Source organism: Bos grunniens, chromosome 23, assembly GCF_055505025.1.
Source record: "Bos grunniens cultivar Pamir isolate PY7600 chromosome 23, Bosgru_T2T1.0, whole genome shotgun sequence".
NCBI lineage: Eukaryota > Metazoa > Chordata > Mammalia > Artiodactyla > Bovidae > Bos > Bos grunniens.
In genome coordinates, this window is record NC_141187.1 from 51,127,982 (window position 1) to 51,155,589 (window position 27,608).

Consider the following 27,608-nt stretch of genomic DNA (forward strand, 5'->3'; position numbering starts at 1 on the left):
GACCCAGTGGAGGGCAGGGGGCCTGGACAGGGGGACCCCAGTACACACATGGTCAGCCACTCCGGTGAGGCTGTCACACCAGACTCCCCCGCCCAAGCTTTTCTTCTTGTGGGACTGGAATGGTTCTTCTGGAGAAAGCAATCTGATGTCAGGGGCTTGGGAATTAGGATTCAGAAGCTTGGAATTGGAGCTCAGCTGCAGGTGGAAAATACGCTGTGAATGTTTTATTCAGCAATGCACATATAAGGTTGAGCAGAATGCAAACACATAAATCACTTAAACAATAGCCGTTAAAAGCTGCCTCCCAGCATTTCAGAAGGCTGCCCGAGCACTCAGGAAGTCCTCTCTTGCCATCTGCTGCTGAAGCGTGATATTACACTGCCGGGTCTCACTGCTTCTCCTGGGCCTCCACATTCACACCCTCGGGCACGGGGGTTTTCCTGGGGTGACACGTGTTTGAGGGTTGCAGGAGGGACTGCAGCCCCTTTAGAACTCTGTGGGGACACAGCAGAGACGACAGAGCCAGTGTCTTCGCTTGGCTTTTCACCGGGCCGAGGCCTCGGTGCTCAGTCGTCCCTGGAAGCACAGGGTCCTGTGACCGCAGCGGTCTGTCTCACCACCCATCACGGTCACCAGCATATTACCGCCAAGAAGCAGGAACGGTCAGTATCTCAGCAGTGACACCCGCCCGCAAGTAAGCACGGACTCCCGTGATCCCGGGTGGAGGCCCCTAGCCCGCAGGAGTCGCTTCCTCCCCTGTGTCAGTCAGAGGTGAAGGTTACTGGGTCGGTGTTGGATCGCAGTCCAAGATAGCCCCTGCGTCCTGAGTGACGCGCAGCAGCCAGCACCACGCAGGCTATCTGCAGCACAGCCCTGGGGTCCCGGAGCGCTTGACTGTCTCAGGTGCCGCCTCAGCCTCCCCGCGGGCCTTCTGGACCTGCAGGGGCACCGGTGAGGTCTCCCCTGCTCTGAGACAGTACATGGGGCGTCTCAGCTCCTCGAAATCTCACGGAGCCCTGGATGGCGAAGACCACTGGGGCAGCCGCACGGTGATTCGGCCTGGGGCAGGGATACAGCAGCCGCTGGGCCGCTGGACCGTGGCTGCACGGCCGTGAGGCAGGCAAGCACAGGGCCGCGACCGCGTTCTCTTTCCAGGCTGAGTCGCTGCGGCGTCCCTGGCTCTTGACGTCGGGCGTGGCTGTGAGCCCCGAAAGATGCTGTCGGTTAACATTATCTCTTTGAAGAACGGTGAGGTCATGGATGGAAAGCCTTGTTTCACGTGGGCAGGGAAAAACTACAAAGCAGGCGGGGTTTCCCTTTAACCCTTAACCTGCGGAAGGGAGAGTGGAGCGTTGGGTAGAACAGACGTGAGACTCCTCCTTTTAATAGAAAATGTGGAGCCGCGTGGGCACTGGGTCGCAGCCCCCCATCCCCCATCTCTCCCGTTCCTGCAAAGGGCCTGGGCCCTGGACAGTCTTGTTTTCAATCCCACAAATGTGGAAAATGGTCAGTTACTTTATATAAAGTACAGATTTTTCAGATATGAAAACTCTAGATGCAAAAACTGGGAAGTTTGAAATAAAACTCTGGTAAGATACACATTACAAAGCTTACCATCTAAACTGTTTTCAAGTACACCGTGTTAGATTTTTAACAGGCTCTTATTGACTGAATAGCAGAAGGCAGTGACACCCCACTCCAGTACTCTTGCCTGGAAAATCCCATGGATGGAGGAGCCTGGTGGGCTGCAGTCCATGGGGTCGCTGGGAGTCGGATACAACTGAGCGACCTCACTTTCACTTTTCACTTTCATGCATTGGAGAAGGAAATGGCAACCCACTCCAGTGTTCTTGCCTGGAGAATCCCAGGGACGGGGGAGCTGTGTGGGCTGCCATCCATGAGGTCGCAGAGTTGGCCACGACTGAAGCAACTTAGCAGCAGCAGCAGCAGCAGCCTTGACTGAATAAGAACCTAAGTAGCAAGGAAGCACCGAGCCTCATGTGCCCACAGGTACAAAGCCAGTTGACACACCAGGGGCTGTTCCGGAGCCAAGTCCACGGTCCAAGAAGGGCCTCAGCCACCCGCTCAGAATACCCAAACAGCCTGGAGCCTTGCTGCCCTGAGATGCTGAGCTCCTGAGCTCACGAAACTGCAGGCAGGTGTCCTGCAAGACTGAAGCTTGTGTGGTTTGGACGTACATGTCATGTGCTTATAAATTCCCATCCCCCCACAAATTTTTAAAATTTTGTCAAATTTTAAACTTTATTAAAAAGTGTAATATTAAACATCATTACATCAAAAGTATGAAAAAAACAGTAAAGAGGTACGATTTTAAAATCAAACATTCACTTTTACATAACCCTCAGCCCCCAGCGTTGGCTGTGCGTTCTGTAAGTACAGCGTGACCTGTGCTGTGAATTGAACTTGGTTTCTGTAGCCTTACTTGGAAGTGTCTTGTTGATCGAAGCTGTAGCCGTGACGCAGTAGCCTATAGAGTTGTGCTGATGGGGTGGGTTGAACTTTGCTTCTCCCCGGACCTCGGGCTGGGGCCAGGAGCCCGGATGAGTCAGCTCTCACCTCGGCAGCTGCACTTTGAGAGCAGCCTCCCCCCGGCTCCCGCCACCCCAGGCCCCTGATCTCTCAGCCTGCAGTAGCAGAGACGTTCACACCTGTTGCCCAGGATGTTAACAAGGCGGGAGGTCCAGTGCGGGGTATTACGTGCCCACTGGAAGTGCCTGGAGCTTAGTAGGCGTTCGGTGAACGTTAATACTACTCTTCTTTGGGGATTAAATTCTCAGGCTTTATCTCTGGCAACCATGGAATTTGAAAAAGTTAAGATGGATGGAAGTTAAGATGGATGGTGGCTATGGCTACACAAAAATGTGAACGTATTTAATGCCGCAGAACTGTACATTTAAAAATGGCTCAAATGGCATATTTATTTTGTGCATATTTTACCACCGTAAAACAAAGAAAGTATTGGGTTTGTTTCAAATTCTAGAGCTGGGAAGCTTTTTTGAATGGAGTCAGCAGGAAAACTTAAAAGAAACTCCTTGTCTTTGAAAGAGACATGACTCGTGGCATCGCGAGTGGACCCTGCCTGGGGAGGTGATTCCGATGCCTGGAAAGCACACGCAGCTGACGGGCACGCAGCTCACAGTCCCAGGAGGCAGTTAGCTCGGAGAGGTTGGTGAGGAGCAGAGAGGCTCCTTGAACAGACAGACATCTGCTTCCAGCTGCAGCCGGTGTTAGTTTGCAATGGCTGTGGTTTGTTTGTTTGTTGTTTCCCTTCTTGGCCTTATTACGGTTTGATATGCAAATAAAAGTTGTGTATATTTAAGTGTATGGCATGATGTTTTCATACCCACACACACTCTGACATGATTGTCACAGCCGACCTGACTAAAATCCTACCCACAAACAGTCCCCTTTGTGTGGTGAGAACACCGCGATTTGCTCTTAGCAGATTGCAAGTGTGCAGAACATCCTTTGGAACTGAAGATGGCCACCCTTAGGTCTCCGCACCGGTCTAATCTTATCAGTCAGAGTTTGTGCCTTTTGATCAGTACCCGTGTCCCCTCCCCCATCTGGTAAGCGCCGCTCACCCTAGTACTCTCTGAGTTTGGCTTTTTTTCTTTTTATCTCCACATACACATGAGATCGTGCAATACTGTCTTTTGTGTCTGTCCCAGCCCAGTGTCCTACGGGTCCATGCACGTTTTCACAGATGGAGGGATTTTCTCCTTTTTATGGGCAAGTAATACTGCTTTGTCTGTACGTGCACGCGCATATACACAGCATTCTCTTTTGTCCATTCGTCTTTCAACAGACACTGGTAGCTTCTGTCTCCTGGTTGTCAGAAGCAATGCTGACTGTGGGCGTGCAGAGATCTCTTCACGGGACTGGTTCCATTCCCCTTGGGTATAAACCCAGAAACGGGGATGCTGGGTCAGACAGCGGTTCTGTTTCTGATGTTTTTGGAACCTCAATTCTGATTTTCACGAGTATAAACCTGTACCAGTTTATTATTCACTTTGTTTTATTGGAAAATATGAACAAACAGTAGAGAGAACAGTATAATGAGCTCCGAGTATCCATCACCCTTCTCCCGCCTCTCGTAATTACATCTTCATGGCCAACAGCATTCTAACACATATGCCCACCTATGTTATTTGAGAAAATGTATGTTTTATGTGAAGCTATTTTAGTACACACTTGGAAATACAGATTATTTTGTGAAACATAACTACAATACCATTATTATAATGAACATACTAACAGTAATTTTTAATATCATCAAGTATGTGTGTTCAGTTGCTCAGTCATGTCCAACTCTGTGTGACCCCATGGACTGTAGCCCACCAGGCTCCTCTGTCCATGGGATTTTCCAGGCAAGAATACTGCAGTGGGTTATCATTTCTTTCTGTATCAAATATACAGTGTTTAAATTTTCAGATTATCTCACTAATAAATTTTCTTAATTTTGTATGTTTGACTTAGGATTCAAATAAAGTTTTAGATGATGTCTCTTACCTGTGGGTTAGCCCGTATCTTCCCCCACACACTCTTGTTTTTCCTTGTCATTTGCTGAAGAAGTAAGTTCGTATGTCTTGAGTTTTGCTGGTTGCCTCTTTATTTTGTCATTTATCATATATAAAAGTTGATAGTTGGATCTTAACCAGCCGGATACTTACACTTGGCTAGATGCTAGACTCACCTGGGAAATTTAAAAGAAACTCTGGCATGTGCAGAGATAGTCGGGCAGTTTTTAGGTGAAGTTAGACAAAAAGTCACCTCATCCCCCAGCACCTCCACTCCAGAAGAACTGAAGCAGTTATTTGAACAGAAGCTTGGGCAACAATGTCCATAGCAGCACTGTTCACAACAGCCAGAGGTGCAGACAGCCCAGGTAGCCTTCACCTGAAGCAAAGGGCCGGACACACGAGGACGTGTGCGTGCAGCAGAAATCAGCCTTGAGGTCTGCGAGTTCCTGATCACACCAGTAAAAGAAGCCGGCCCAAAGCCACACGCTGTACGGTTCCATCTCTAGGAAATAATTCAAGATAAGGAGACCCGGAGAGACACGAATAAATCCATGGGGCTGGGGGTGGGGCGGGGCCTGACTGTTGGGGGTGCGAGGTTTCCTTTGATGAGGGGGGCGGTGACCAGGCCCCGGGCTGGACGGCGCCAGTGCTGGGTATAGCACGTGACTGTCACTGATGCCAGCAGTGGGCTCTCTCTACCTGCCTCAGCTCTGCAGCCTGGCCTGAGGGGCCGAGGGCGCTTCTGTTTGAATAACGTGGGGCTTCTGCTTAAAATACTAATTACAAGGGACAGAAGCACTTTCAGAGGATTTGTGCTGGAGTACAAAATGATGGAGTTTGGTCTTTCCAGGCCAGGAGCTGGCCATCTCCTCCCTCCATTCCCTGACCCTTGAGAGGCTTACTTAGCTCTGATAAAGTAGCGAGGTGTTGTTATGGATATATATGTATTTGGAAAGGCCATAGGTTTGGAGTCAGAAGACCTGGCTGGGTTGGACTATGTCAGCTCCATAATTCGTGTACCAGTTGTAAAAGTATAGGCAGGTCACTGAATTCTTCTGATTCCCTTTATTCATCCAGAAGATGTATGTATCATGTAGTGATAGGATATTTGTAAAAATTAACGGAGAAACTAAAAAGATATTTTTAATGAAATTAAAAAGATGGTTTATCCTTGTAACGAAAGCTATGAAAACCCTCGACAGCATATTAAAAAGCAGAGACATCACGTTGCCAAAAAGGGTCCATCTAGCCAAAGCTATGGTTCTTCCAGTGGCCATGTATGGATGTGAGAGTTGGACCGTAAAGAAGGCTGAGCGCTGAAGAATTGATGCTTTTGAACTGATGCTGGAGAAGACTCTTGAGAGTCCCTAGGACTGCAAGGAGATCCAGCCAGTCCATCCTAAAGGAGTTCAGTCCTGAATATTCATTGGAAGGTCTAATGCTGAAGCTGAAGCTCCAATACTTTGGCCACCTGATGCAAAGAGCTGACTCATTGGAAAAGACCCTGATGCTGGGAAAGATTGAAGGCGGGAGGAGAAGGGGACGACAGAGGATGAGATGGTTGGATGGCATCACCGACTGAATGGACATGAGTTTGAACAAACTCCAGGAGATAGTGAAGGACAGGGAGGCCTGGCATGCTGCAATCCACGGGGTCACAAAGAGTCGGACACGACTTAATGACTGAACAATAACAACAAAAGGGAGAAGCTAAGCAGTTAAGCCACTCAGCCTGGTACCTGCCCAGAAAATGTGACTTTCCTCATGATGGATTGCTCAGCAGGTGAAGCGGGGGGCGGGGGTCACAGAGGAGGGTCAGGGTGAGATGCAGAAACGCCCCTGTGCTCACCCTGGGGTTGTCCTGAAAGCCACAGTCATGGAAACCTTGGGGTAAAACCAGGTCAGAATCCCCCACCTGCTGGTCAGTCCTGGCCTGCCCCCTGGGGGCCCAGGACTGTGCAAAGAAGCAGCTCTGAGTTCGGGGCAGAGTTGTGAAGCCAGGATGTGTGATGGTTGCCTCTCAATTATGATTGTATTGTGCTTTTTCTTTTCCACCCAAATTGTATGCTCCAGGTCATTAACTATTCTTCTACAATGTCATTTTTAATGACTGCACATTGAGGATACGCTTTAAGAGAAAGTGAAGGGCAACTCTCTGGCAACTAAATCAAAAGTCTACTCAAGAGTAAATTAACCTGAGAAGTGGAAGACTTTTTACGATTTTCTTTGGCCAAGTCCTTGAATGTCTGGCTCTGTTTTGTTTTGGAGGAGTGATATCAGAATCTCCCACTGTAACCTTGCTTTTATCCAGCTCTCCTTTGGTTTCTGATAGTCTCCGCTTTGTGTGCTCAGCCATGGTCTCCTCCAGTGTCGCAGGTCTACGCCTGCGACAGCTTTTTCGTAAATGCTGCTCATTATTCAATCTAGTGTTTTAGACTCAACTTTACCTGGTCTAAGGTTAATGTAAACTGGTATTCCCCCGCCCCCCTCACCCCGAGTGTGCCTCGTGTATCTTAATTCATCCCTCGATTTTCAGTCTTTATCAGATACTTTTGCTTTTGGAGTCTTGTTATCTGCCCCTGTGGTCCTGTTTCATACAGGGGCTGATATGGCTGACTTTGTTCCTGTCGTCTCATCCTGTTATTTATCACGATTTGTTTTCTCTTCTTCACCTCTCCATCTTTATTGGTCTGGGAACTCTGTTCTGCTCTTCTGTATCTTTGGTGACTGTCTCCTGTAGGCGGATGCAGAAACTTAGATGTGTATGCTTTTCACTGTTATTTGAAAAAGGATGTTTGGTTTTCCATCAAGACACCCCATCTCCCTGTGTGTTCAGTCACTCAGTCATGTCTGATTGGTTGCAATCCGGTGGACTGTAGCCCGCCGGGCTCCTCTGTCCATGGGATTTCCTAGGCAAGAACACTGGAGTGGGTTGCTATTTTCTGCTCCAGGGGATCTTCCCGGCCCACGGAGCCACCCCGTCCCCGCGCATGCACACATTTCACAAGTACGTTACAGCCGTGTTTCCCCCTGAGTCTAAGCGCTCCGACCACACTGCCTGCCATTGGCCGCTCCCAGCAGCGTTGTTACAGTCAGACATTCGGGTCAGGTTCCTTCTGTCTGGCTCCTAGGTTCCCTTCAATTCAGTTCATTTCAGACTCTCAGTCGTATCCGACTCTTTGCAACCCCATGGACTGCAGTGCACCAGGCCACCCTGTCCATCACAAACTCCCAGAGTTTACTCAAACTCACATCCGTGGAGTTGGTGATGCCATCCAACCATCTCATCCTCTGTCATCCCCTTCTCCTTCTGTCTTCAGTCTTTCCCAGCATCAGGGTCTTTTCCAGTGAGTCAGTTCTTCACATCAGGTGGCCAAAGTATTGGAGTTTAAGCTTCAGCATCAGTCCTTCCAATGAACATTCATGACTGATTTCCTTTAGGATGGACTAGTTGGATTTCCTTGCAGTCCAAGGGACTCTCAAGTCTTCTCCAACACCACAGTTCAAAAGCATAAATTCTTCGGCGCTCAGGTTTGTTTGTAGTCCAACTCTCACATCCATACATGACTACTGGATTGATTCCTTATGTGTATTGTTATTTTCTCTGTCACCTCTCTGGTGTTCGGGTCTGGTCATTAGCCTGCCCTGCATGGCTGCAGTTCCGGAGGTGACAGAGGGACAGGGTCCCTCCCCTCAGGGACCCATGCAACAGCAGTGCCAGCAGCTGCCTGTCCTCCGGGCGATCTGGCCCCGGGCACCGCGTCTCCCACTGCTGCAGCCGTCCTGCTCTGGGGCAAGTGCAGGCTGGCCCCGGGGAGGAGAGCCCATGTCCCAGCCCTGCTCAGCGCCAGCGGGCATCTGCAGCTTGTGGCCCAGCAGCCTGGTGCTCTCCACGGTGGCGTAGGCACAGGTAGGGCTTCCTGATGCTGGCGCCCCCAAACAGCAGGGTGTTCAGGGAGCAGGTGTGTCACTCACCAGGGCAGCACCCCCATCACAGGGGGTTCAGAGGTCTGTGCCTTCAGTCAGGTGGTCTCTCGGTGTCCACTGCCGTGTTCTTTTCAGCCTGGCTTTGGGGTGGGGAAGAGAGAAGGGAGCCCCGTCACTCAGGTGTGCCAGGGTACATCCACCCCAGGGTTTTTCAGGAGGCTCCCGGCCCTGGGAAGGTGCGGCCATGGCTGACGGCCGGTCCCCACATCCCTGCGTCTTACACAGCAATGCTGGCACGGCGGGTGCTGAGGGGCACAGGCCGCTGCTGAAAAGAAGGACAGAGGGATGTGTGTATCCTGAGCCAGGGGTGCTGAGTGTGAGAGGCGGGCTGTGGGGACGTGGGCGTGCTCATTCCTCCTCCTTCTGTGTCTGCTGTCGCCACCATTTCTCACGTGAAACAAGGTGGGCACCTGCCCCCGGGCATGGCATCCACTCAGGAGCTGCTGGGTGTGGGGGTTGGAGAGACTGTCCCGGGGGGCTGGGTCACGGGGGCAGTGCCCAGGGCGAGGGGTGGAGAGGGTGGGTGCTCATCCTTTTCTCTGGGGGCACCTGCTCACTCCTGCCTTCTCAGCACCTGGCCAATTACGCCCACACTGGGCCGGCCAGCCAGGAGGTGGGCACCCTCACAGCCCGAGCCTTCCGCCATGCCGGGCGCCTCTGGGTTGCGCTCTGGACACCCGGTGCCGTGACCCCGACTGGACCCGCTGTGTTCGTCGCTCTGGACGTTGTGAGTCTCTTAGTGCGGCCGTCTCAGGTGTCGCCGCCCTGCTCCCCAAACCCACGGTCGGGGACTCGCAACCAAGCGGAGCAGTGCGTGACCGCGCCCCGTGCCGTCCTTGTCCAGTGAGGCGCAGAGCACGGCCTGGCGGCAGGCCTCCAGAAGCCAGCCGTTGCCTACCTCAGTACTTGTCTTTTTATCTGACGTTTTCACGTTTGTCTAAAGCAGCTCTTTAATTTGAATCGGTTCACACTGACCCTGGAAAAAGGGTCCTGTAGGGATGGCAGAGCACAGAGCGGCCTGACTGTCCGAGAACACGTGTGGACAGCGTTCCCCAGGCTGGGTGTAAAGGTGCAGGCCGGAACCCGCTGGCCCCAGCACCGGCCCTGGGACTTTAGCCGCAGGTCACCTCACCTCGTGGCCGATTCTTGCGCTACCTGGGCCTGGCCTGGCCTGGGGCCCGCGTGCAGGCCCGAGGGGTGGCAGCGTGACTGCTCACGGGCTTCTCTCTGGCGGTTTTCCTGGCTCCTGCAGTCACCACCCTGGGGAGGGGCCAGCTCTCGTGCTGACGTGATCCTGGGTTCTGCCCACTTCCAAGAGAGCTTGGTAAAGCCCCTCCAGCAGCACTTCAGCAGCTGCAGGTGCTGACCTGCCCCCGGGTGGCCTTCACCTCACAGAGCTTCCCCACCCACCCCGGGGACTCGGGGCCGCTGGCCGGCAGACGGTCGGCCTCTAGTGTCCCTCCCGGGGCCAGCTCTGCACCCGTCCCTGGGGCCGAAGGACGGGGAGTGCGGTGGGCGCTGGCCAGCAGGTCTCCTGCTTTACCCGAGCAGCATTCCTCAAGTCTGAACTCTCTGGAGCGCCCCCTGGTTCCTGGCTCTGCCCTCTTCTCTGGAGCCCTTCATGGCGCTGAGCGGGACCAGGTCGCCTCACACGGCTGCATTTCTTGCGACAGCACCTAGCCCCGTAGATGCTGGCTCTGAGAAACAAGAACTGCGTGAACTGTCTGACGGGGCTTCTGTTAGGAGGCCCAGGCTGGGCAAGGGGGCTGTGGGCACACACACTGTCCACCGTGGGCCAGCTGGAAAGACGCGTTTGTTCTGCCAAACCGTCAGACCGTCCAGAGGGTCAGTTGTCAAGCAAATGCTCACTTTTAGAAAGTAGTTTTACAAGATCCATCAAGAGCCATAAAAATATTCATACCTATTTACCCAATAATCCCATGTTTAGAAACCTTTTATAAGCAAAATCAGAGATACTATAAAAGGTTTATACATGAGAATGGTAACCCCAAGACTGAGCAAAAATTCCACAAATACTCATCATATGAGAATGATTAAATAAATTATGCCTCTTCACAATGCGGCTTTGTCCATTATTAAAAATATCCTTTCAAAGACTATTTCATGACATAAGGATATAAAGTTAAGTTTTAAAAAGTTATGATTCTAAATTTAAATATTCTTCTTCAATATATGTGCATACATTTTAAATGTATAAGTGAATAAAAAGACTAGACAAAAAAATGCTAAAATATTAATAGCCACATACTCTAAAACAGGTATTGCGGGACAAAAGGAGATCTGTCTAAGTCTCCGTGTGGCTTTGTTCAAACTTCAGAAACTTTCAGACTGTCCGTTAATGGCACTTCCCCAGGTGATAGTAACATTGCTTCCACTTATCCTGGGCGCACCTTCTTCTTTGCAGTGACCTTTTTTATCAGTCATCATATAGTCTACAATTAAAATTCACAGTATGCATTCATATCAGTTAGGATTTGGTTTACTTGTGTATAACAAAAAACCCAAATAACACATTTAAAAATATAGACATTTATTTTTCTCTCACATAAAAGTTGGCAATAAGCTAGTTAAGGTGGCTGGTGGCTCCACAGTCATCAAAACCTCAGGCTTCTGCTTCCTGCCTCTCATCTTCAGTGTGATGAGGCAAACTTACCTCCTAGTGCTAGAATGGCTGCAGATGCTCCAGCCATCAGGTTACAGTTACCTCCCTCCTTGTCTGTCTCCCCTCCCAGACTCTGAGCTTCCTGAGGGCAGGATCAGTCTCAGTCTCCCCTGAGCACAGTCCTGGTACAGGAGGTGCCCGCCACTCATCTGTGTCTTGGCTGGGAATGGGCTGCCCTTCACACCTCCTCCAGGGCTCCTGGGGGCTTTCCCTCAACAAATGCCCCTAAATCATCTCTGCGGCTAAGCCCTCTGATCTCTGCTTACTTCTCTTGTCCTCTCATCAGTGGTCGTAGGACTGGGGGCCCCAGGGCCACAGCATGCCCGGGTCACCTGCCCTGCCTTTGAGGGGCTCTCCGGGAGACCTGGATGGACACATGCCCTCGAAGGTGGCCCAGGTGGGCTGCCAGGTGGGGGCAGCAGGCTTCCCAGCATCCCTCTGTTTGCTGCCGGCTGGGGGAACATTAGGAGGTGGAGCCGGCCCCTCGGGAGGTGGCAGGAAGCCCATTACCTGCCCGCACTGCAGCACACATGTGACTGTCCTGGGGCGCTCACACCCTATAGGCACCAACCGTGCTGTGGGTCCAAAGCAGAGGACTGTGAAGATTTGCTGGGAGCCTCCAGGGCTCTCTTACAGACGAGGATGCTGAGACCAGAGGACAGGTGGACAGTGAGACAGGTGCGTGAAGAGCCAGGCTCTGCCCGGTGTGGACAAGGCTCTCTCACGCTTTACGGTAAAACTGCATCCTGACGGAAGAACCGGTCCTAAGGGCCAGAAATCCTGTGGGTGCGGAGTCACTGTGCATGAGGCAGCCTGGGTCTCACCGTCTCAGGATAGCCTGCCTCTGGGGCTGTTCCAGGGGCGAGAAGGCGTGAATGGGAACTTCGCACTGTCCCCAAGGCGGGGGAACTGGTTGGGGGTGGTGGGTACAGTGCCAGGACGCAGCCGCAGCAAAGCCGTGACTGCACTCTGCCCACAGCACAGTCTCCAGAATGACGCACGTCTGTGGAGATGCTCTTTCTGAGTTTTCACAGCTAACGGAGCCCGAGTTCCTGATCTTTGTGTTCTCTTTGCCTCCAGGTCCACATTGGCCAAATGTATTCAACCGACAAGCTTGTCATTGAGAATCAAGAGAAGCCCCGGGCCTAGGAGCCGGGACCAGCCTCCAGCAGCAGCAGGACCACCGGCAGCACCGTCCCGCTTGCAGTGGGGCCCCCAGCAGGCCTCGAGGGGCCTCCGCACCAGCTTTAAATAGCCTCACTCTGCCTGCCCTCCAGGGACTGAGGGACTGAGCGACGTATCCCCTCTTCTGCAGCCTTAGTGACAGAGGTCGGCTGGCGATGGCTGTCCTCTGTTCAAGCGTCAGGATGAAGAGCTGGAGTGCTTCGAGGGAAGGCCGTGTGCAGTGGAGTCTCGTCCACCCCACCCCACCCCACCCTGTGGCTCCGCAGCACCTGTATAGAGCATTTCCAGACGTGTTTCTCGGTCCTTAACAATAAATGGAAGCATCTCCCTGGCCTTCTCTGCCAGACACACGTGTCTTCATGACTAATGCACTTTTGGGTCCTGCTGGTGCTGGGCCTGCAGAGGGCGGTGGGGAGCCCAGCAGGGAGGGTCCAGCCCTGAGCCGAGTGTCCCCTTTGCAAAGACAAGTCCACACACTGGAAGAGATCCAGGGACGGAGGGGAGCAGGATGCATCCTACCGCTGAGACCCAGGCCCAGCGTGACCACAGAGGTTCCCTGTGTGTGGCTGCTCACCTGGGGACGGTCCTACAACCCGATGCCCAGGGTGGTCTCAGGATGACTGACATCAGCCCCACCCCAACCTGTTTTGAATCAGAATCTTCAGTCTGACACACCCCAGGGGACTCCAGTGTATGCTGAAACGTGCGTCCCAAAGCTCACTCACTGAGACACAGTCACCTGGAGAGATTGGAGTTTTTAAAAAGAAATTTCTCAGCACTTCATATTCTGACTTGATAAGTGACAGATGAGGCATAGTTATTTATTTGTTGTGTTGTTCAGTCGCTAAGTCGTGTCCAATTCTTTGCGACCCCGTGGACTGCGGCATGCCAGGCTCCCTGTCCATTTCCAACTCCTGTAGTTTACCCAAACTCATGTCCATTGAGTCGGTGATGCCATCCAACCATCTCATCCTTTGTCATCCCCTTCTTCTCCTGCCTTCAGTCTTTCCAGCATCAGGGTCTTTTCCAGTGAGTCAGTTCTTCACATCAGGTGGCCAAAGTATTGGAGTTTCAGCTTCAGCATCAGTTCTTCCAGTGAATATTCAGGGTTGATTTCGTTTAGGACTGACTGGTTTGATCTCCCTGCTGTTCAGAGAATTCTCAAGAGTCTTCTCCAACACCACAGTTCAAAAGCATCAATTCTTTGGCACTCAGCCTTCTATATTGTCCAGCTCTCATATCCATACATGATTACTGGAAAAACCATAGCTTTGACTGAACTGACCTTTGTCAGCAAAGTAATGTCTCTGCTTTTTAATGTACTGTCTAGGTTGGTCACAGCTTTTTTTCCAAGGAGCAAGAGTCTTTTATTTCATGGCGGCAGTCACCATCTGCAGTCATTTTGGAGCCCGAGAAAATAGTCTGTCACTGTTTCCCCATCTGTTTGCCATGAAGTGATGGAACCTGATGCCATGATCTTAGTTTTTTGGATGTTGAGTTTTAAGCCAGCTTTTTCACTCTCCTCTCTCACTTTCATCAAGAGGCTCTTTAGTTCCTCTTCACTTTCTGCCATAAGGGTGGTGTCATCTGCATATCTGAGGTTATTGATATTTCTCCCGGCAATCTTGATTCCAGCTTGTGCTTCATCCAGCCTGGCATTTCTCATGATTGACTCTGCATATAAGTTAAATAAGCAGGGTGACAGTATACAGCCTTGACGTACTCCTTTTCCTATTTGGAACCAGTCTGTTGTTCCATGTCCAGTTTTAACTGTTGCTTCTTGACCTGCATATATTCTTCTCAGGAGACAGGTGAGGTGGTCTGGTATTCCCATCTCTATAAGAATTTTCCAGTTTGTTGTGATCCTCACAGTCAAAGGCTTTAGTGTAGTCAATGAAGCAGAAGTAGATGGCTTTTTGGAATTCCCTTGCATTTTCTATAATCCAGCAGATGTTGGCAATTTGATCTCTGGTTCCTCTGCCTTTTCTAAGTCAGAGGAACCATAGTTCAAATCACCAACGATAATTTATAATTTTTAAATTTCTCCTGGTCTTTTTAATGTTTAGCCAGTTCAGGAAACTCTGCTCTTTGAGTATGTTACAGGTAGAAACAATATTCGTGTGAATTTATCCTTGAAAACACATCAGTTCAAAACAGGAAAAGAAGGAATTACTAACCTACTTCTGGGGAAGTTTATTTGGACACCAGTTTTTTGTTGCTTATCGCCTCCCTCCATCTGCAGTACTAAGTGATTTTATTACTCGTGTGTTTGGGTTTACAACAGGCTCGTGTAAATAGCCACAGGTCCCAACGTGGTGACTGTCGCCGACATGCCGCTGCACCACTCCCCACGTCACTTTAATTCTCACAGTCACGGGAGTCCTCCCGCCCTGGTGAAGACCGTGTCTGCCCGCCTCGTCTGTGGATGGTAGATGGTGTTGTGACACTGCATTCAAATGGTCCCAACATGCGTTCGTGACGTCTGGCCCTAACCGACTGTTCCAGGATGCTCTGGCCCACATGTGCCCGTGAGACCCATCCCTGCGCAGTCCCAAGCCTGTTCCCCCTGTAAACCCAGATCTTTGCATGTCTTAGGGCCACGGTGTGAGAGCACCACTCAGCAGATGGTGACATGGTGGGAGGCAAACCTCCCCACCGCCCCAGCTGGCTGTCCGGGGGCAGCGTTTCAGCCTGGGTGTGTGGCTCCGGGGCCCATTCTCCTCTGCCCAGGCAGGGGTGTGGTCGCTCAGAAACAACTGCATGGGACCAGGGTGCCGCCAACAGATGTCAGCTCTGATGTCACTCCATGAAGGAAGCCTCCAGAGCCTCGCACCGCCCTTCCCCTCCCGCTGAATTCACTTAGCAACTGAAACGAGAAGATCCTATTTGTTCTCAGAGGTGAGGTGAGCCCTGTCCACAGAGACTCTGCCACCAAGCGAGTCCCCTCCATCTCCCTCCACCTGCGGCCTCACCCGAGTGAACCACCGTGCCCCCCGCCCTCGGAGGGGACGACAAGCATGCAATCCCCACACCAGGGAGCAGGTTCCCTGGGCTGCACTGGGAGGGCATCTCCTGGACTCCCCAGCCATGGACACAACACACCTTGATGGACACGGTAGAACCCAGATGATCCAGACTCGACTGAAGACAACCGTAGGGACCACGTTTTAACCGTTCTGCCTGTTAAACTGCAGTAGCCCCGCGACAGTGGCCCTGGTGAGACGCAAAAGCCACGAGAAGCAGCACATGGGTCGTGGGCAGGGACACAGCCGGGGAGGTCAGCAGACGAAGGCGGGCCCCTCGCTGGTGCTCCGTCCTAGGAACCAAGGGAGCAGCCCACGAGGACGTGCGCTCCGCAGATCCCAGGGGTGCATCTCTTTGTTACAGAGGATCTGGAGCAAACTCAACCTTGGTAAAGAAAGCAGGCTTTTTCTCTGTCCGTTTGCCCTGAGTCTGTGGGCAGGGCTCACCTCACCCTTGAGAACAGAGGATCTTCCCTTCTCAGTCTGTCTGCAGCCCTTGGTCCTGCAGGGAAACTTTCATGAAAATGGCTTCTCCTGTCGAGATCCACATGGGGCGTAAGACAGATACTTTTGCTCAGGAGATGCTCAAAGGCAAAGCTTTAAGTCCAAAGACCCTCAGAGCAGAGCCCTCCGAGATGAATCTGGGAGACCACTGCCACTAACACGTACAGCAGACAAAGCTGGTGTCTTGTTGTCTTGAAGTTAGACACCACCAGTGGAGCCGGAACTGCACTGCTCTCTGACCCAGCGTCCCTGCGCCCACCCGAGGGCCGTTGTCAGGCATCGACGTGCGGGCGGCCCCTCCCCGAGGAGCTGGACTTGCAGGGGTCATGGCTCAGCAGGAAAACGGCTTCCTACAAACGACCCGCATCCTTTTCCTTCTAAAGTGATGAGCTTTCCTAGGAAGTTAGAAACCTTTTCCTCTCATCAGCCAGAAAGTTACAGGGAGCCCCTCATAAATGTCAAGTTAAACGTTGTGAAAATATTTCCGTAGAACTTCCCTTCAGTTACTGAGTGAATTCAGGTGACTACGTCTGTCTTGAACACAGAGACAGTTTAATAACAACATAACTGGTTCTAAGTTTTTAAAGGAGTAATTTTTTTTTGCCTTTAAAAAATGTATTTATTGAAGTAACATGGACTTAAAATGTGTTAGTTTCAAGTGTACAGCATAGTGACTCTTTTTTTTTTTAGATTTGTACAGGGTCTTAGAAAAATGAATTTGTTATTCCATGGAAGGAGTACTTTCCATTTAGGTGCACCTCTTGCCTGGAAAGTCCCATGGACGGGGGAGCCTGGTGGGCTGCAGTCCATGGGGTCAAGAAGAGTCGGACCCAACCGAGCGACTTCACTTTCAATTTTCACTTTCATGCATTGGAGAAGGAAATGGCAACCCACTCCAGTGTTCTTGCCTGGAGAATCCCAGGGATGGGGGAGCCGTGTGGGCTGCCATCTATGGGGTCGCACAGAGTCGGACACGACTGACGTGACTTAGCAGCATGTGATTATGAAGCACATGTAGGATACACGATCGAGGACTCCAGTATTAATGCTCAGAGTCTCGTCTTCCACTCACACTTCAACCATGGAGCATATTTAGGATTATTAACTTGCCAGATTTTAGCATGTATTTTTATTTCTAAAAACACAGCCTTTCACTTCCTCATGGGACTCTACAAACAGAAACTTGTTCAGAGAGGAAAAACGATGTATCAATAACCCAGACTGCAAAAATAAATAAAACATTTATTTAAAAAAAAAAAATTGGAAGACAGGAATATGGTGTGGTGGGAGGAATGCAAATGGTGGGGAAAAAAATCTAGCCACTGAGGCGGAGAGGTAAAGACTTGGGTCTAATTTCACGTTCAACTCATGAACATCAATTTCATGTTCCAGGGTCCCAGGGCTGCTGCTGCTGCTAAGTCGCTTCAGTCATGTCCGACTATGTGCGACTCCAGAGACGACAGCCCACCAGGCTCCCCCGTCCCTGGGATTCTCCAGGCAAGAACACTGGAGTGGGTTGCCATTTCCTTCTCCCAGGGCTGACCAGACCCCTAATGACCTTTCCAGCTCTAAAAGCCTGCAATTCTGGTTAAATCAAAAGGAAAGAAACCATCCTGCAGACCATCTGAATGCTAGTCTCGTTTTCGTTTTTCCTTTGGCCATACCTTGTGGCTTGCAGTGTCTTAGTTCCCTAGCCAGGGTTGAACCCTCACCCTGGCAGTGAGAACACCGAGTCCCAACCGCTGGACCACCAGGAATTCCCTGAATGCTAGTTTTTGGCACAATCAGCAAGAAATCTTCAGCATCCGTCCCCAGCTTCGTGTGGAACTTAGGTGCTGTTTGGGGCCAGCCAGAGCACTCAGCCCAGCAAGTGGCCCACAGGAATATGGATTTGGGATAGACTGGGCAGTGAAGCCAGCTGGACTCCTGCAGAGGCACAGAGAACCAACTCATGGTGGAGGCCCATGGCCCCTCGGGTTCCTCCCCAGCCAGCAGTTCAGAGTCTGAGTCAACAAGTGTGTTTCCGGCTTCTTCTAAATTGAGCACTTTTTCTCCCTGGCTTCTGCTTCTGTGATTCCTCAAGGAGAATTTGAACCCAGTTGAGAAAGAAAAGGGACATCTGCCTCTTGCTCACCAGCAGTAACTGTCCCCGTCTTCGCAGCAGGTTCAAAAGAAAGTCCTGAATGTACTCAGCAGAGCACTCAGTTTGGGGTTGAGGCACGCGGAGGCTGACACCAGCCAGGGGTCCCCGCCCCCGAGAGTCTGGCTTCATGGCTGGGGAGCCCCACTAAACACCTGGAGAACAACCAGAAAACCAGCCAGCGCTGGCCTGGGCGCGCGAGCAAGAGAGCAGGCTGGGCAGAGGGAGCTCGCAGAGATCCTGGGGCGGGAACAGCCTAGGGGTGTGAAGACTCAGGTCAGGAGGTGGAGGGCGTATTGGAAGGCAGGCACCCCGTGAGTGGGAGCGGAGACGGTGCAGGAAGTCCTGGCTCTTCAGCAGCTTCCTGGGCTTCGCAAGGGGCTCAGTGGCAAAGAACCCACCTGCCAATGCAGGAGACAGACCCAGGTTCGATGCCTGGGTCAGGAAGATTCCCCTGGAGCAGGAAGTGGCAACCCGCTCCAGTGTTGTTACCTGGAGAATCCCGTGGACAGAGGAGCCTGGGGGCTATAGTCCAAGGGGTCACAAAGAGTCAGACACGACTTACAGGCGGTCCAGTGGTCAAGACTCCACGCTTCCACTGCAGGGGGCGTGGGGTCAATCCCTGGTCGGAGAACTAAGATCCCACGTGCAGAATGGCCAAAAATTTTTTTAAAAAATAGTGTGTGCTTGACGCGCCACAGAGAGCCTCCCTTCAAGCTCACAACCGTGTAGTCAGGCAAGAATCCTGCCCCTGCTTGGCAGATGTGAAAACTCACGCTCTCTAGGGAAGGGACATGTTCAAAAGCGCAGGGACAGCGAGGCCGAGCCGTGTCCACGGCCGGCCAGGCTCACCTGGAGCGGGTGCATCGCTCCCACGTGAGGCCACCTACAGGCAGCCAGCGCGCTTCTCTGCTAGCACCGTGCCTGGCAACGCTTCACATGCTGCTCAGGAGCAGGTTTTCTTTCTTTAAAAAAAAGTTTAACGTTGGTATTAACTTTTTATCTGAAATGGTTTGAAACTCACAAGTATTTGCAGAAAAAGCAGAGAATTCCCGGGTTCACGTCTCATAACTTACCCCAGCGATAGTATCTCCTGTAACCTTGGCTCACTGGCAGAACCGGAAATCGATGCTCGGACGCTACTACTGACCCGGGTTCTCCAGCCTCGTGCTAAGGTCTCGGGCCGCCGCGCTGGGGGCCTGCATGTATATTGCAGGATGTCCACGGCATCCACGGCCTCGACCCTCTCAGTCCAGAGCCCCCCACCGCAGTGGTGAGCCCCGAAAACGTTCCCAGACTCAGTGACAGCTTTCAAGGTCCCAAATCACTTCACATTCTTTATTCAAATTAGGACTTTGGGTTCAGCACTTTTTTTCAAGTGTAGCACATACAGAAATATCACCATAACAGCAGAGAAGCTCACAGAAAACTTCCTCCAAATTCCTTAGAACTGAAAAGACATTTTCAAACCACAAAGATATAATCATCCTTTTAAAAATCGAGGAGAAACACAGGGGCTGGGTTCGGACTACAGTAGTTCTGTTTAAACAGTATCAGAATCACTCTCACAGAAACCTGTTACTCAAGCCAAACTTTCCACCAGGCACATTTTTCAGGCAAATGTCAAAACGAAGGTTAATGAGGTTACTTTCTCTCACATTATTAGCAGGGACTGTTGCAGAATTCCTCACAAGCACATTAAAGTATCCTGTCTGGGAGGGTGAGCGACAAGGACCACTCGGGCCCCCACAGCTCCAGCTTGGGAGGGCAGGCTCTGTGTACACCCCCACACACACAGCCACGGCCTGTGACATGGACCCTGAGACATGCCCCCACCCCTCTGTGAGTCAGAGCTGTCCGGAGCAGCCTCCCTTGAGAGCTCAGGGCTTCCAGATACCCCGGGGTGAGCTGTGTTGCATTTTCAGACCCTGAAGGAATGATGTGGGTGGTTGGTGACATTGCAGTGGCCACAGACTCAACCACACCAGGCTGAAGTCAGACCATCGCTCACGCAAGGGAGCCCCTGTGCTGAAGCCGGGTCCCGCTACCGACCGTCCCCAGCCTCCGCGGTCACGTACAGGTAACAGGTCACAGGTGTCTGTCCTACAGAGAATGGCACCAATGGCTTTAGAAACCCTTGGCTTAACAGACTCATCCCTGGGGTCTCCTGAGTCACCTGCACGCTGTCGGGTCAGGGCCCCAGAGCCCTGCCCTGGTCTTCACAGCAGCCTGCAGCCCACCCTGCCCAGGCCAGGGTCTCAGGGCAGGGAGGCCCCGCCACCTGCAGGCCCAGGCCCCACATGGCACGTCCTCTCCCCGGCACCGGCTCCTGGCTCCAGGTTGGCGGGTCATGCAGAGCCGGGCAGCCCCCAGCCTCGGAACCGAAGACTTCGCAGGCCATTCTGAAAGTGTTTCCCCGGCCAGAAAAACTACTCTTTCAGGGCAGTTGCATCAGTACAGAAATTCCGTTTTTTTGTTGTTGTTAATCTTTTAAGATATTTATTTACGGATTTGGCTGCGTCTTAGCTGAGAGACTCAGGGTCTTTACTTGTGGCACGTGAGCTCTAGTTTCCTGGCCAGGGATCGAACCCCAGCCCCTGCATTAGGAGCACAGGGTCTGAGCAGCTGGACTACCAGGGACGTCCCCAGAAAGTCATTAAAAATGACAAAAAAAAAAAACCCAGCAAAGCCTTAAATGCCATTAACAGAAGCACTTCTGGTTCAGACACTTTGGGATGGGAAAATGAGCAAGGGAATCCCAGATCTAAACGTGGGCTGGTTTTGTTTTTCCGAAAGAACATATTCTCCTCAACCAGGCTGAAAAGGACATACAAAATGGAATTCTCTAAGCCATTTTAAGTGGTTCTGAATGTAAATGCACATTTCTTTTTATGTAATGTAAAAACAGACAAAACCTAACTTCCTACAAGAGACATCACCTGTTCCTCCCACTTCGGTTATGAAAAATGCCAACTCAGCTGCATCCGAACAACCTCCTGATGTCAGGAGTTCTTCTCCCAGAGCCGTCCCTGGAGGCGCTGTACCCACCAACACCGTAGAGCCCTGCCAGGCAGCCCCTTTAAGGACCATGAATTTCCCACCACCGTGAACTTCTCACGTGCTCAGGTGGGTGTTTTCTCAACAGAACACGTGTAGCTCTTTCTAGAAAGGCCTTCTGCAGGACTGCGCAGGAATTCTTCAACCTAGAGGTTAAATGTTTCAAGCTCAGTTCACCAGACACCTGCTTTCAGTCTTTACTCCATTCAGAGTTTCAGACCGAGTTTCCCATTTCTGGACACATTAGGAGGCTGCTGGTTCTCCTTGAGCAATGACTTAACAAGTTTCAGAGAACCTGAGCAGTGCCAGCAATACTAATGGGAGGGGTAATTACACAAGTCTGATTTCTCCAAAATGTCTGCAAGTGTCTCTACAGCATCTTTGCTTTCCCAGAGATGACTGTGTATCTAGATTTCCGGGTTGAAACGGCTCTGAACTGACGTCGTAGACTTCCGCTCTTCTATTAGATTCACCAGGTACATCTCACTGTCACACCTTAACAGCGAGTCGTTGATCTTGGCCATCTCCCCGCAGCCCAAAGGTGACTCATTTCTTTCTTTACCAAAAATGTGTCTGTTCACAGAGGGTGAAGCCAAAGAACTAACTCTACAGGATGCAAATACTACATCAAAAAGATTCAAAGGGCTTTCAGTCCTAGTGAGCCTAAAGTTAGAGTGTTTACCTGTCCAGCCACCAGCCTGGGAGGCTGAAAGGCCCACCAAGGGCTGCGTCCTGACAGCCCGCTGATCAGATGGGAGCCTGGAGGAGGACGTGGAGACACAGCAGGTCACCTGGTGGAGCGTGTCCATCCATCACCAGTCCTGAGGAGAAGCAGGGTTGGCCTCTGCCAAAGGGGCTTCAGGCACCGGCCCGCTTACTGACAGTAAGGCCAGGATGGCCCTGCAGGAGGAGAGGAGGGTCACTGGGCTGGGCCCAGTTTCCGCTCAGTCCCTTGCCTCTGTGACTGCACAAAGCACACCCCCCATGCTGGCAGACCGTCCAGGCCTGGCGTTGCGGGGGCTGGCCGGGCAAAGCTGACTGCAAACAGCCCACTGTTTGTCAGGGCTGCCTGCTAGGCTACAGCACGCACGGTGCCCCCTTTTAACCTACAAACCTGTGTCCCATGATGTGAGCCAGAAATGCACACCAGTACCGTGACGTCACACAAGAGCAGAACCTCCCATTTCTTCCCGAAGGCTGTTCCTTGCACTCCTGACAAAGTACACACGACATAGGTCACAATACCCTACGTGGCTCCAAGCCACACGCTCCTAAGAAACAAGCAGCTGAGTGAGGGAATGAGAAAGCCGAGCAGACTAAAACACGTAAACACCGCTGTGCCAGAGAGCAGAAACATGGGAAACTCATAAAATGATTCGCCAGGAGTCCAAAACAGACCTCCAGAAACTAAACGAGCAGCGGGCTCTGCGTGGCTCAAACCCACAGCATCACCCAGGAAGCCCTTCCCCTGGTCAGGGCAGGAGGGGTGCGGCAGGCGGGGGCGTGGCCAGGTGGGGAATCACAGCACACCGGTCGGGAGTCGGTCCCCCAGGCCCTGCAGCCGGACTCTGGATGACCACTGCCACCGCCCCCTGCTGCAGGACAGCTCCCGAGCTGTGGTCCTGGCGCCCACACAGAGCTGCCCGGTGTACCCAGAGCTCGGCCAGCTTCCAGGTCCAGTGGCCACACCCGCTGGGCCACTTTATCATTATAAAGTATTTGTTTATAAGCGCATGTGAATTAGGTCATCCACATGACCATTTTTTAAAGTCCGCTTTACTCCAACTGTAACTTGTAATTCATTAACTTCTGATGGCTTTCCACTCATAAATCAGTATTTAAACTTTTTCCATGATCAGTTACCTTTGGCAAACACTGCCATAGTCAAAAGGATATTTTACAAACCAGAGTTCAAACTAAATATTTCTATAGCTTGAGACATCCCATTTTGAGGCATGAAAATATCTGGCAGTTTTTTGTAGCTTGACGTTAATTCCGAGGGGTGCCATAGGTCAGCTGTCTTGACTTTCTATTATTTATTTTTTTCTTCTTCTTTTTTTCCCCTGCGGCATAGGGGATCTTAGTTCCTCAGCCAGGGATCAAACCCTCATTCCCTGCATTCTTAACCACTGGGCCACCAGGGAGGGAAGTCCCACTGCTATTTCTTAGAAGAAGCAGATGGAGTCCCCTCCCCAGTATAGGAATAATTGTACTTATTCCTATAAGTGTACTAAGATACTTATTTGGTGTCTTAGTGTTTACTGTAATCAACCAAGATTACCAAGAGTAAAGCAACCAGTTTTACCTTTACCCAAAGGAGGTTTATATCAAGTGACAAATTTTTACTAAAAGTTTAAGTGCTTTGTTAAATATAACTCTCAACATACAGTTTAAAAAAAAAAAATACTACTTCTCTAGAGCAGGGGTTGGCAGACTTTCTCTAACGGGCCAGACAGTAAATATTTTAGAATTTGCCATAAGGTCTCTGTTGCATCTACTCAGCTCTGCACTTGTAGCAGGAAGATGACTGTGGATAACATATACATGAATGTGCATGGCTCTGTTCCTACAAACCTGTACTGACAGGCATGGAAATTTGAATTCTGTACACTTCTTATGTGTCACAAAAATAGTATTCTTTTGAATTCTTCCAACTATTTAAAAATGTAAAAGACATTCTTAGCTCTCAGGACCTACAAGAACAGCCTTCAGGCTGCATCTGGCCCATGGGCTGTAGGTTGCCTACCCTGCTTCTTAGAAAGCAGCTGTGAAACCACCGGTCCCTGAAGATGAGCATTGCAAAACGGAGCTGACTATACTAGCCGTGTGCCCGAACACGTGAAAACCAAAGACGGACAGATTACCAAGGGATGACGGAGATTTGAAGAAGTCGAGTCCTCAGGAGGCTCACTGGCCCTGGTCATGCATGGCCACCTTATCCTGGCATCCACGGCCATCAGCAGTGAATGAAGACCACCAACCAGACTGGTGCCCATAGCTGTAGCCTGTGCCCAGTGGGTTCAGAGCAGGATCTTCTTGGTGGGCAGGCTTCATCCTTCAAGTCACCACTCCCCACTGTGGCTCCAGGAGGCACAGAAAGCTCTTTCCTTCCCTCTTCTCCCGCCGGGGAGTCCAGCCACTGAGAGGCCAGCTTCTCTGACTGCCGATGGCCCAGAAGTCCAGCAGCGACCATGTGCTTTGCCTGCACAAAGGAGCTGGAGGCCGGGACCGGCTCTGGCGGCTCACAGCCAAGGCCTGACGATCACGCTGGCATTTCAACTCACCAAGCATCTTCTTCTGCCCGGGGAAAGAACGACTTATACGAAACATTTTTAAGAACACTCTAGCCCACTATGGAAAATCTAGGCCCTTTCCACATCCAAGAGGAGGGCTGGGACAAGGGAAATTTGAAAATACTGTGGTTTGCTTATTTTAAAGTGCAGCAGCATCCGCTGAAGATGGCCCAACTGCCAAGGCCTCCCAAACTGCGGGAGCTGAAATATCAAGTAGCAGACATGCACGTGGCCTTAAATTTTCAAAAGGATGTCTGTATGCAAGCGCAAACACTTCCCAGATCCCAATTAAGAGAAAAGGCAGCGAGACGGGAAGGCTCCCGCGGACCCACTATCCATGCCAGCCCTCGGTGCGGTGCTTCCACCTCTCCCTGAGAGCTGAGGGGGCGTCCACAGTTAAAAACAAATCCCAAAGGTTTGCAGCCTCGTTCAAGAGTCTTTTATTCGTGGGGAAAGTCACTGCTCGGAATCTTGAGGACTTCTTCCCATTCGATGCAGGGCGAGAATTCCAAAGGCCAAAGCGGCTGGGAAGGCAGGGCGCTTGGCCCGGGCTCCGTGCTTGCTGGCAGGATCTGTCTGGGTGCCAAGGAGCTTGCACTGAGGGCCTCCCTCTCTCCGGGGGCACGATGCCCGACTGCCTGGGCGCCGCACGCCATCAGCGCAGCCCCGCGGGCTCAGAGCGCGTCGGGCGGGCGCCCCGAGCGCAGCGTGTAGTTAGCCCCCGCGTTGTTGTCCCAGTACTCGCCCTGGGCGCAGCGGTAGCAGATGGCGAAGTGGACGGCGAGGCCCGGAGCGTCCGCGTCCTCCCCCTCCTTGGGCAGCAGGCCCGGGGGCAGGGACAGCGCGAAGTGGAAGCGCTCGGCGTCGGGCTCCTCGGCGTCCCCTGCCTCCCCCGACGGCGCGTCCGGCGGCAGAGGCTTCTCGGGCTCGGGCCGCAGCTCGGCCGGCACGTCCAGGAAGGAGCGCCACTCGGTGAAGGTGTAGCGCACGGCCACGGTGCGCGGCCCGGGGCAGCCCAGCACCCGGCCCGAGCCGGTCACCTCCGCGCCGCCGGACGCCGCGCACTGCACGCGCTCCAGGCACACGCGCTGTCTCCGCAGGCGCGCGGCCGCGGCGCTCGGCCCCGGCAGCTCGAAAAGGGGCTGCAGCCCGGGCGGCGGCGGCGCGCGGCGGGGCGCGGCCACCACGGCGGCCAGCAGGCTGGGGAGCCCCTCCAGGTCCTCGGCGCGCGCCGGGAAGCTGCGCAGACGGGAGAGCACGGCGGGCGGCACCTGCGGCTCCTCGGCCTCGCTGAAGTGCTTCACGCGGGCCAGGCTCAGCCCTAGCGCGTCTGCGAACTGAACCCGCTTCTTGCACTTGGCGCAGCAGTCGCCCGGACCGAGCGGCGCGTCCTCGGCCGCCTCGCCGCCCTCCGGCCCCGGGGCAGGCGGCTGGCGCTGCCGCAGGACCTGGGCCGCCTGCAAGATCGTGTCGGCGGGCAGCAAGAAGGAGCGCGCGCGGCGGCGGCCCTCCAGCTGCGCCTCCTGCTCCCGCGGGGTGACCAGCTCCTGCGAGGACCCACGCTCGGCGTCGGGTCTCGGGGCCGCCGCCACGCAGCCGCCCTCCGTGATGGGCGCTCCCGCGGCGGGCGGCTCCCCGGCTGCCCGGGGCTCTTCCGAGGGCGCGGGTCCCGGCGCCTCCGCACTTAGCAGCACCCCCCGGGGCTCCATGACGCCCTGGCCCGGGACTTGTCCTCGGGACACTTGACGCCTGGGGAGGTGCAGAGAGAGCGCCGCGCCCGCCTCGGTCCGAGAGGAAAAGGCAGGTCCAGTCGGGAGGCTCGGGGGTTTGACCGCGCTGCCCGGAGCAGGGTGGGAGGAGGGCGCGGGCCGGGCGCGGCCGCAGGGACTGAAGCCGGCCCGCGGAGAGGGCGGGCCCGAGGGGCGCGGAATCCGGGCGGGCGGGGTCCCCGGCTCACCCAGTCCTGCCCGCCGAGCCCCGAGGTTAGCGCGCACTCAGCTCGGTCGTCCTTCTCACCGCGAGGTCGGCCCAGCGGGTCCGGACGGGTCCGCCCTCCCGAGGGTCGCGGCGCGGTCTCCCGCGCGCTGTCGCAGCGGCCGAGAAGGCGCAAAACTCGCCGGCGGGGCAGCTGGGCGGCGGCGGGCCTCGCGAATCGGCTTATCCTTCCTCCCCAAGTTTCAGGCGCTCAGAAGCGGGCCCGGCCCGGCGCGATCGCCCCACGGGCGCCGGTGGACCCGGACCAGGTCCGGGCCGGAGGCTGCGCGGGGCCAGGGACCAGGCGGGGGCCGCTTCCGAGCGCCTCTGGAGGCCATTCGCGCGGGGCCCGGGCGCACGTCCCGCCCCGCCCCTCTCCCCGCCCGCCGCGCTCGGCCGGAGCACGGGGACCTGGGTCACTGCCCGGCCTCCTGGAGCGGGCCCGCCGCGCGTCCCGGCCTTCCCAGGGATGCGAACCGAGGCGGGGAGGGGTGCTGGGGTGCTGCCCAAAGCGTCTTCTGGTTGGTTTCGCTTTGTTTCCTTTTTAAGGCTAACTTTGGCTGCCTGTAGGTCGGAGTTTCCCAAGTCTGTCACCTGGCCGGGGTGTGCGAGCTCAGGACTGGGCCCACCCTAGGGTTCCAGTCTGTAGGCCCGGGGTGGGGCCGCAAAGTATTTCTCTCAGGAACATGCGTGAGCTCCTTCGTGGCCTCCCACGCTAGCGTGGAACGCCTTGATTGCCTGTCAACCTGGGGACTTACAAGAGGCCCCAGACATACCTGGCGTGTCTATCCATTGGAACAAAGACAAGCTTTGGGGAAGATCATTGTTTTTACATTTACCCAACGCTGACATAGGGCCTCCCTCATAGCTCAGTTGGTAAATCATCTGCCTGCAATCCAGGAGACGAGTTTGAATTCTGGGTCAGGAAGATCCCCTGGAGAAGGAAATGGCAACCCACTCCAATATTCTTGACTGGAGAATCCCATGGACAGAGGAAGGAGCCTGGCGGGCTACAGTCCACGGATCGCAAGAGTTGGACACGACTTAGCAACTACACCACCACCACCACCACTACTAAAGGCTGACATGCTAGGGAGTGAAATACAAAATCCGCAAACTATCTTAAAGATCAGATAGAACTTGTCAGAGACTTTGAGGCTGTGGAGACCCTCCTGGGCTTCTGCTTCTTCAGCCCTTCCCCCCCACCCCACCACCACC

At 53.2% G+C, this 27,608-nt stretch overlaps 2 protein-coding genes across 3 annotated transcripts in view; one reads left to right on the forward strand and one right to left on the reverse strand.

The window, feature by feature from the left end:
* LYRM4 (LYR motif containing 4) overlaps nt 1-12,747 on the forward strand; it is a 93,163-nt gene extending 80,416 nt beyond the window's left edge. For both annotated transcript variants that reach the window (XM_086370413.1, XM_086370414.1), the window contains one exon: nt 12,295-12,747. In XM_086370413.1, the coding sequence (XP_086226539.1) occupies nt 12,295-12,363 (69 nt within the window). In that variant the 3' untranslated portion in view covers nt 12,364-12,747. The remainder of the gene's footprint in view (nt 1-12,294) is intronic.
* A 6,643-nt stretch (nt 12,748-19,390) lies between these two features.
* PPP1R3G (protein phosphatase 1 regulatory subunit 3G) lies at nt 19,391-26,757 on the reverse strand. Its single transcript, XM_086370411.1, has one exon. It carries the CDS (start codon nt 26,123-26,125, stop codon nt 25,091-25,093), a length of 1,035 nt encoding a protein of 344 aa, XP_086226537.1. The 5' UTR covers nt 26,126-26,757; the 3' UTR covers nt 19,391-25,090.
* Between the last annotated feature and the right edge of the window lie 851 nt (nt 26,758-27,608).

Excerpts from the sequence above, each read along its gene's own strand:
- PPP1R3G (XM_086370411.1), bottom strand. The coding sequence starts at position 26,125 with ATGGAGCCCCGGGGGGTGCTGCTAAGTGCGGAGGCGCCGGGACCCGCG.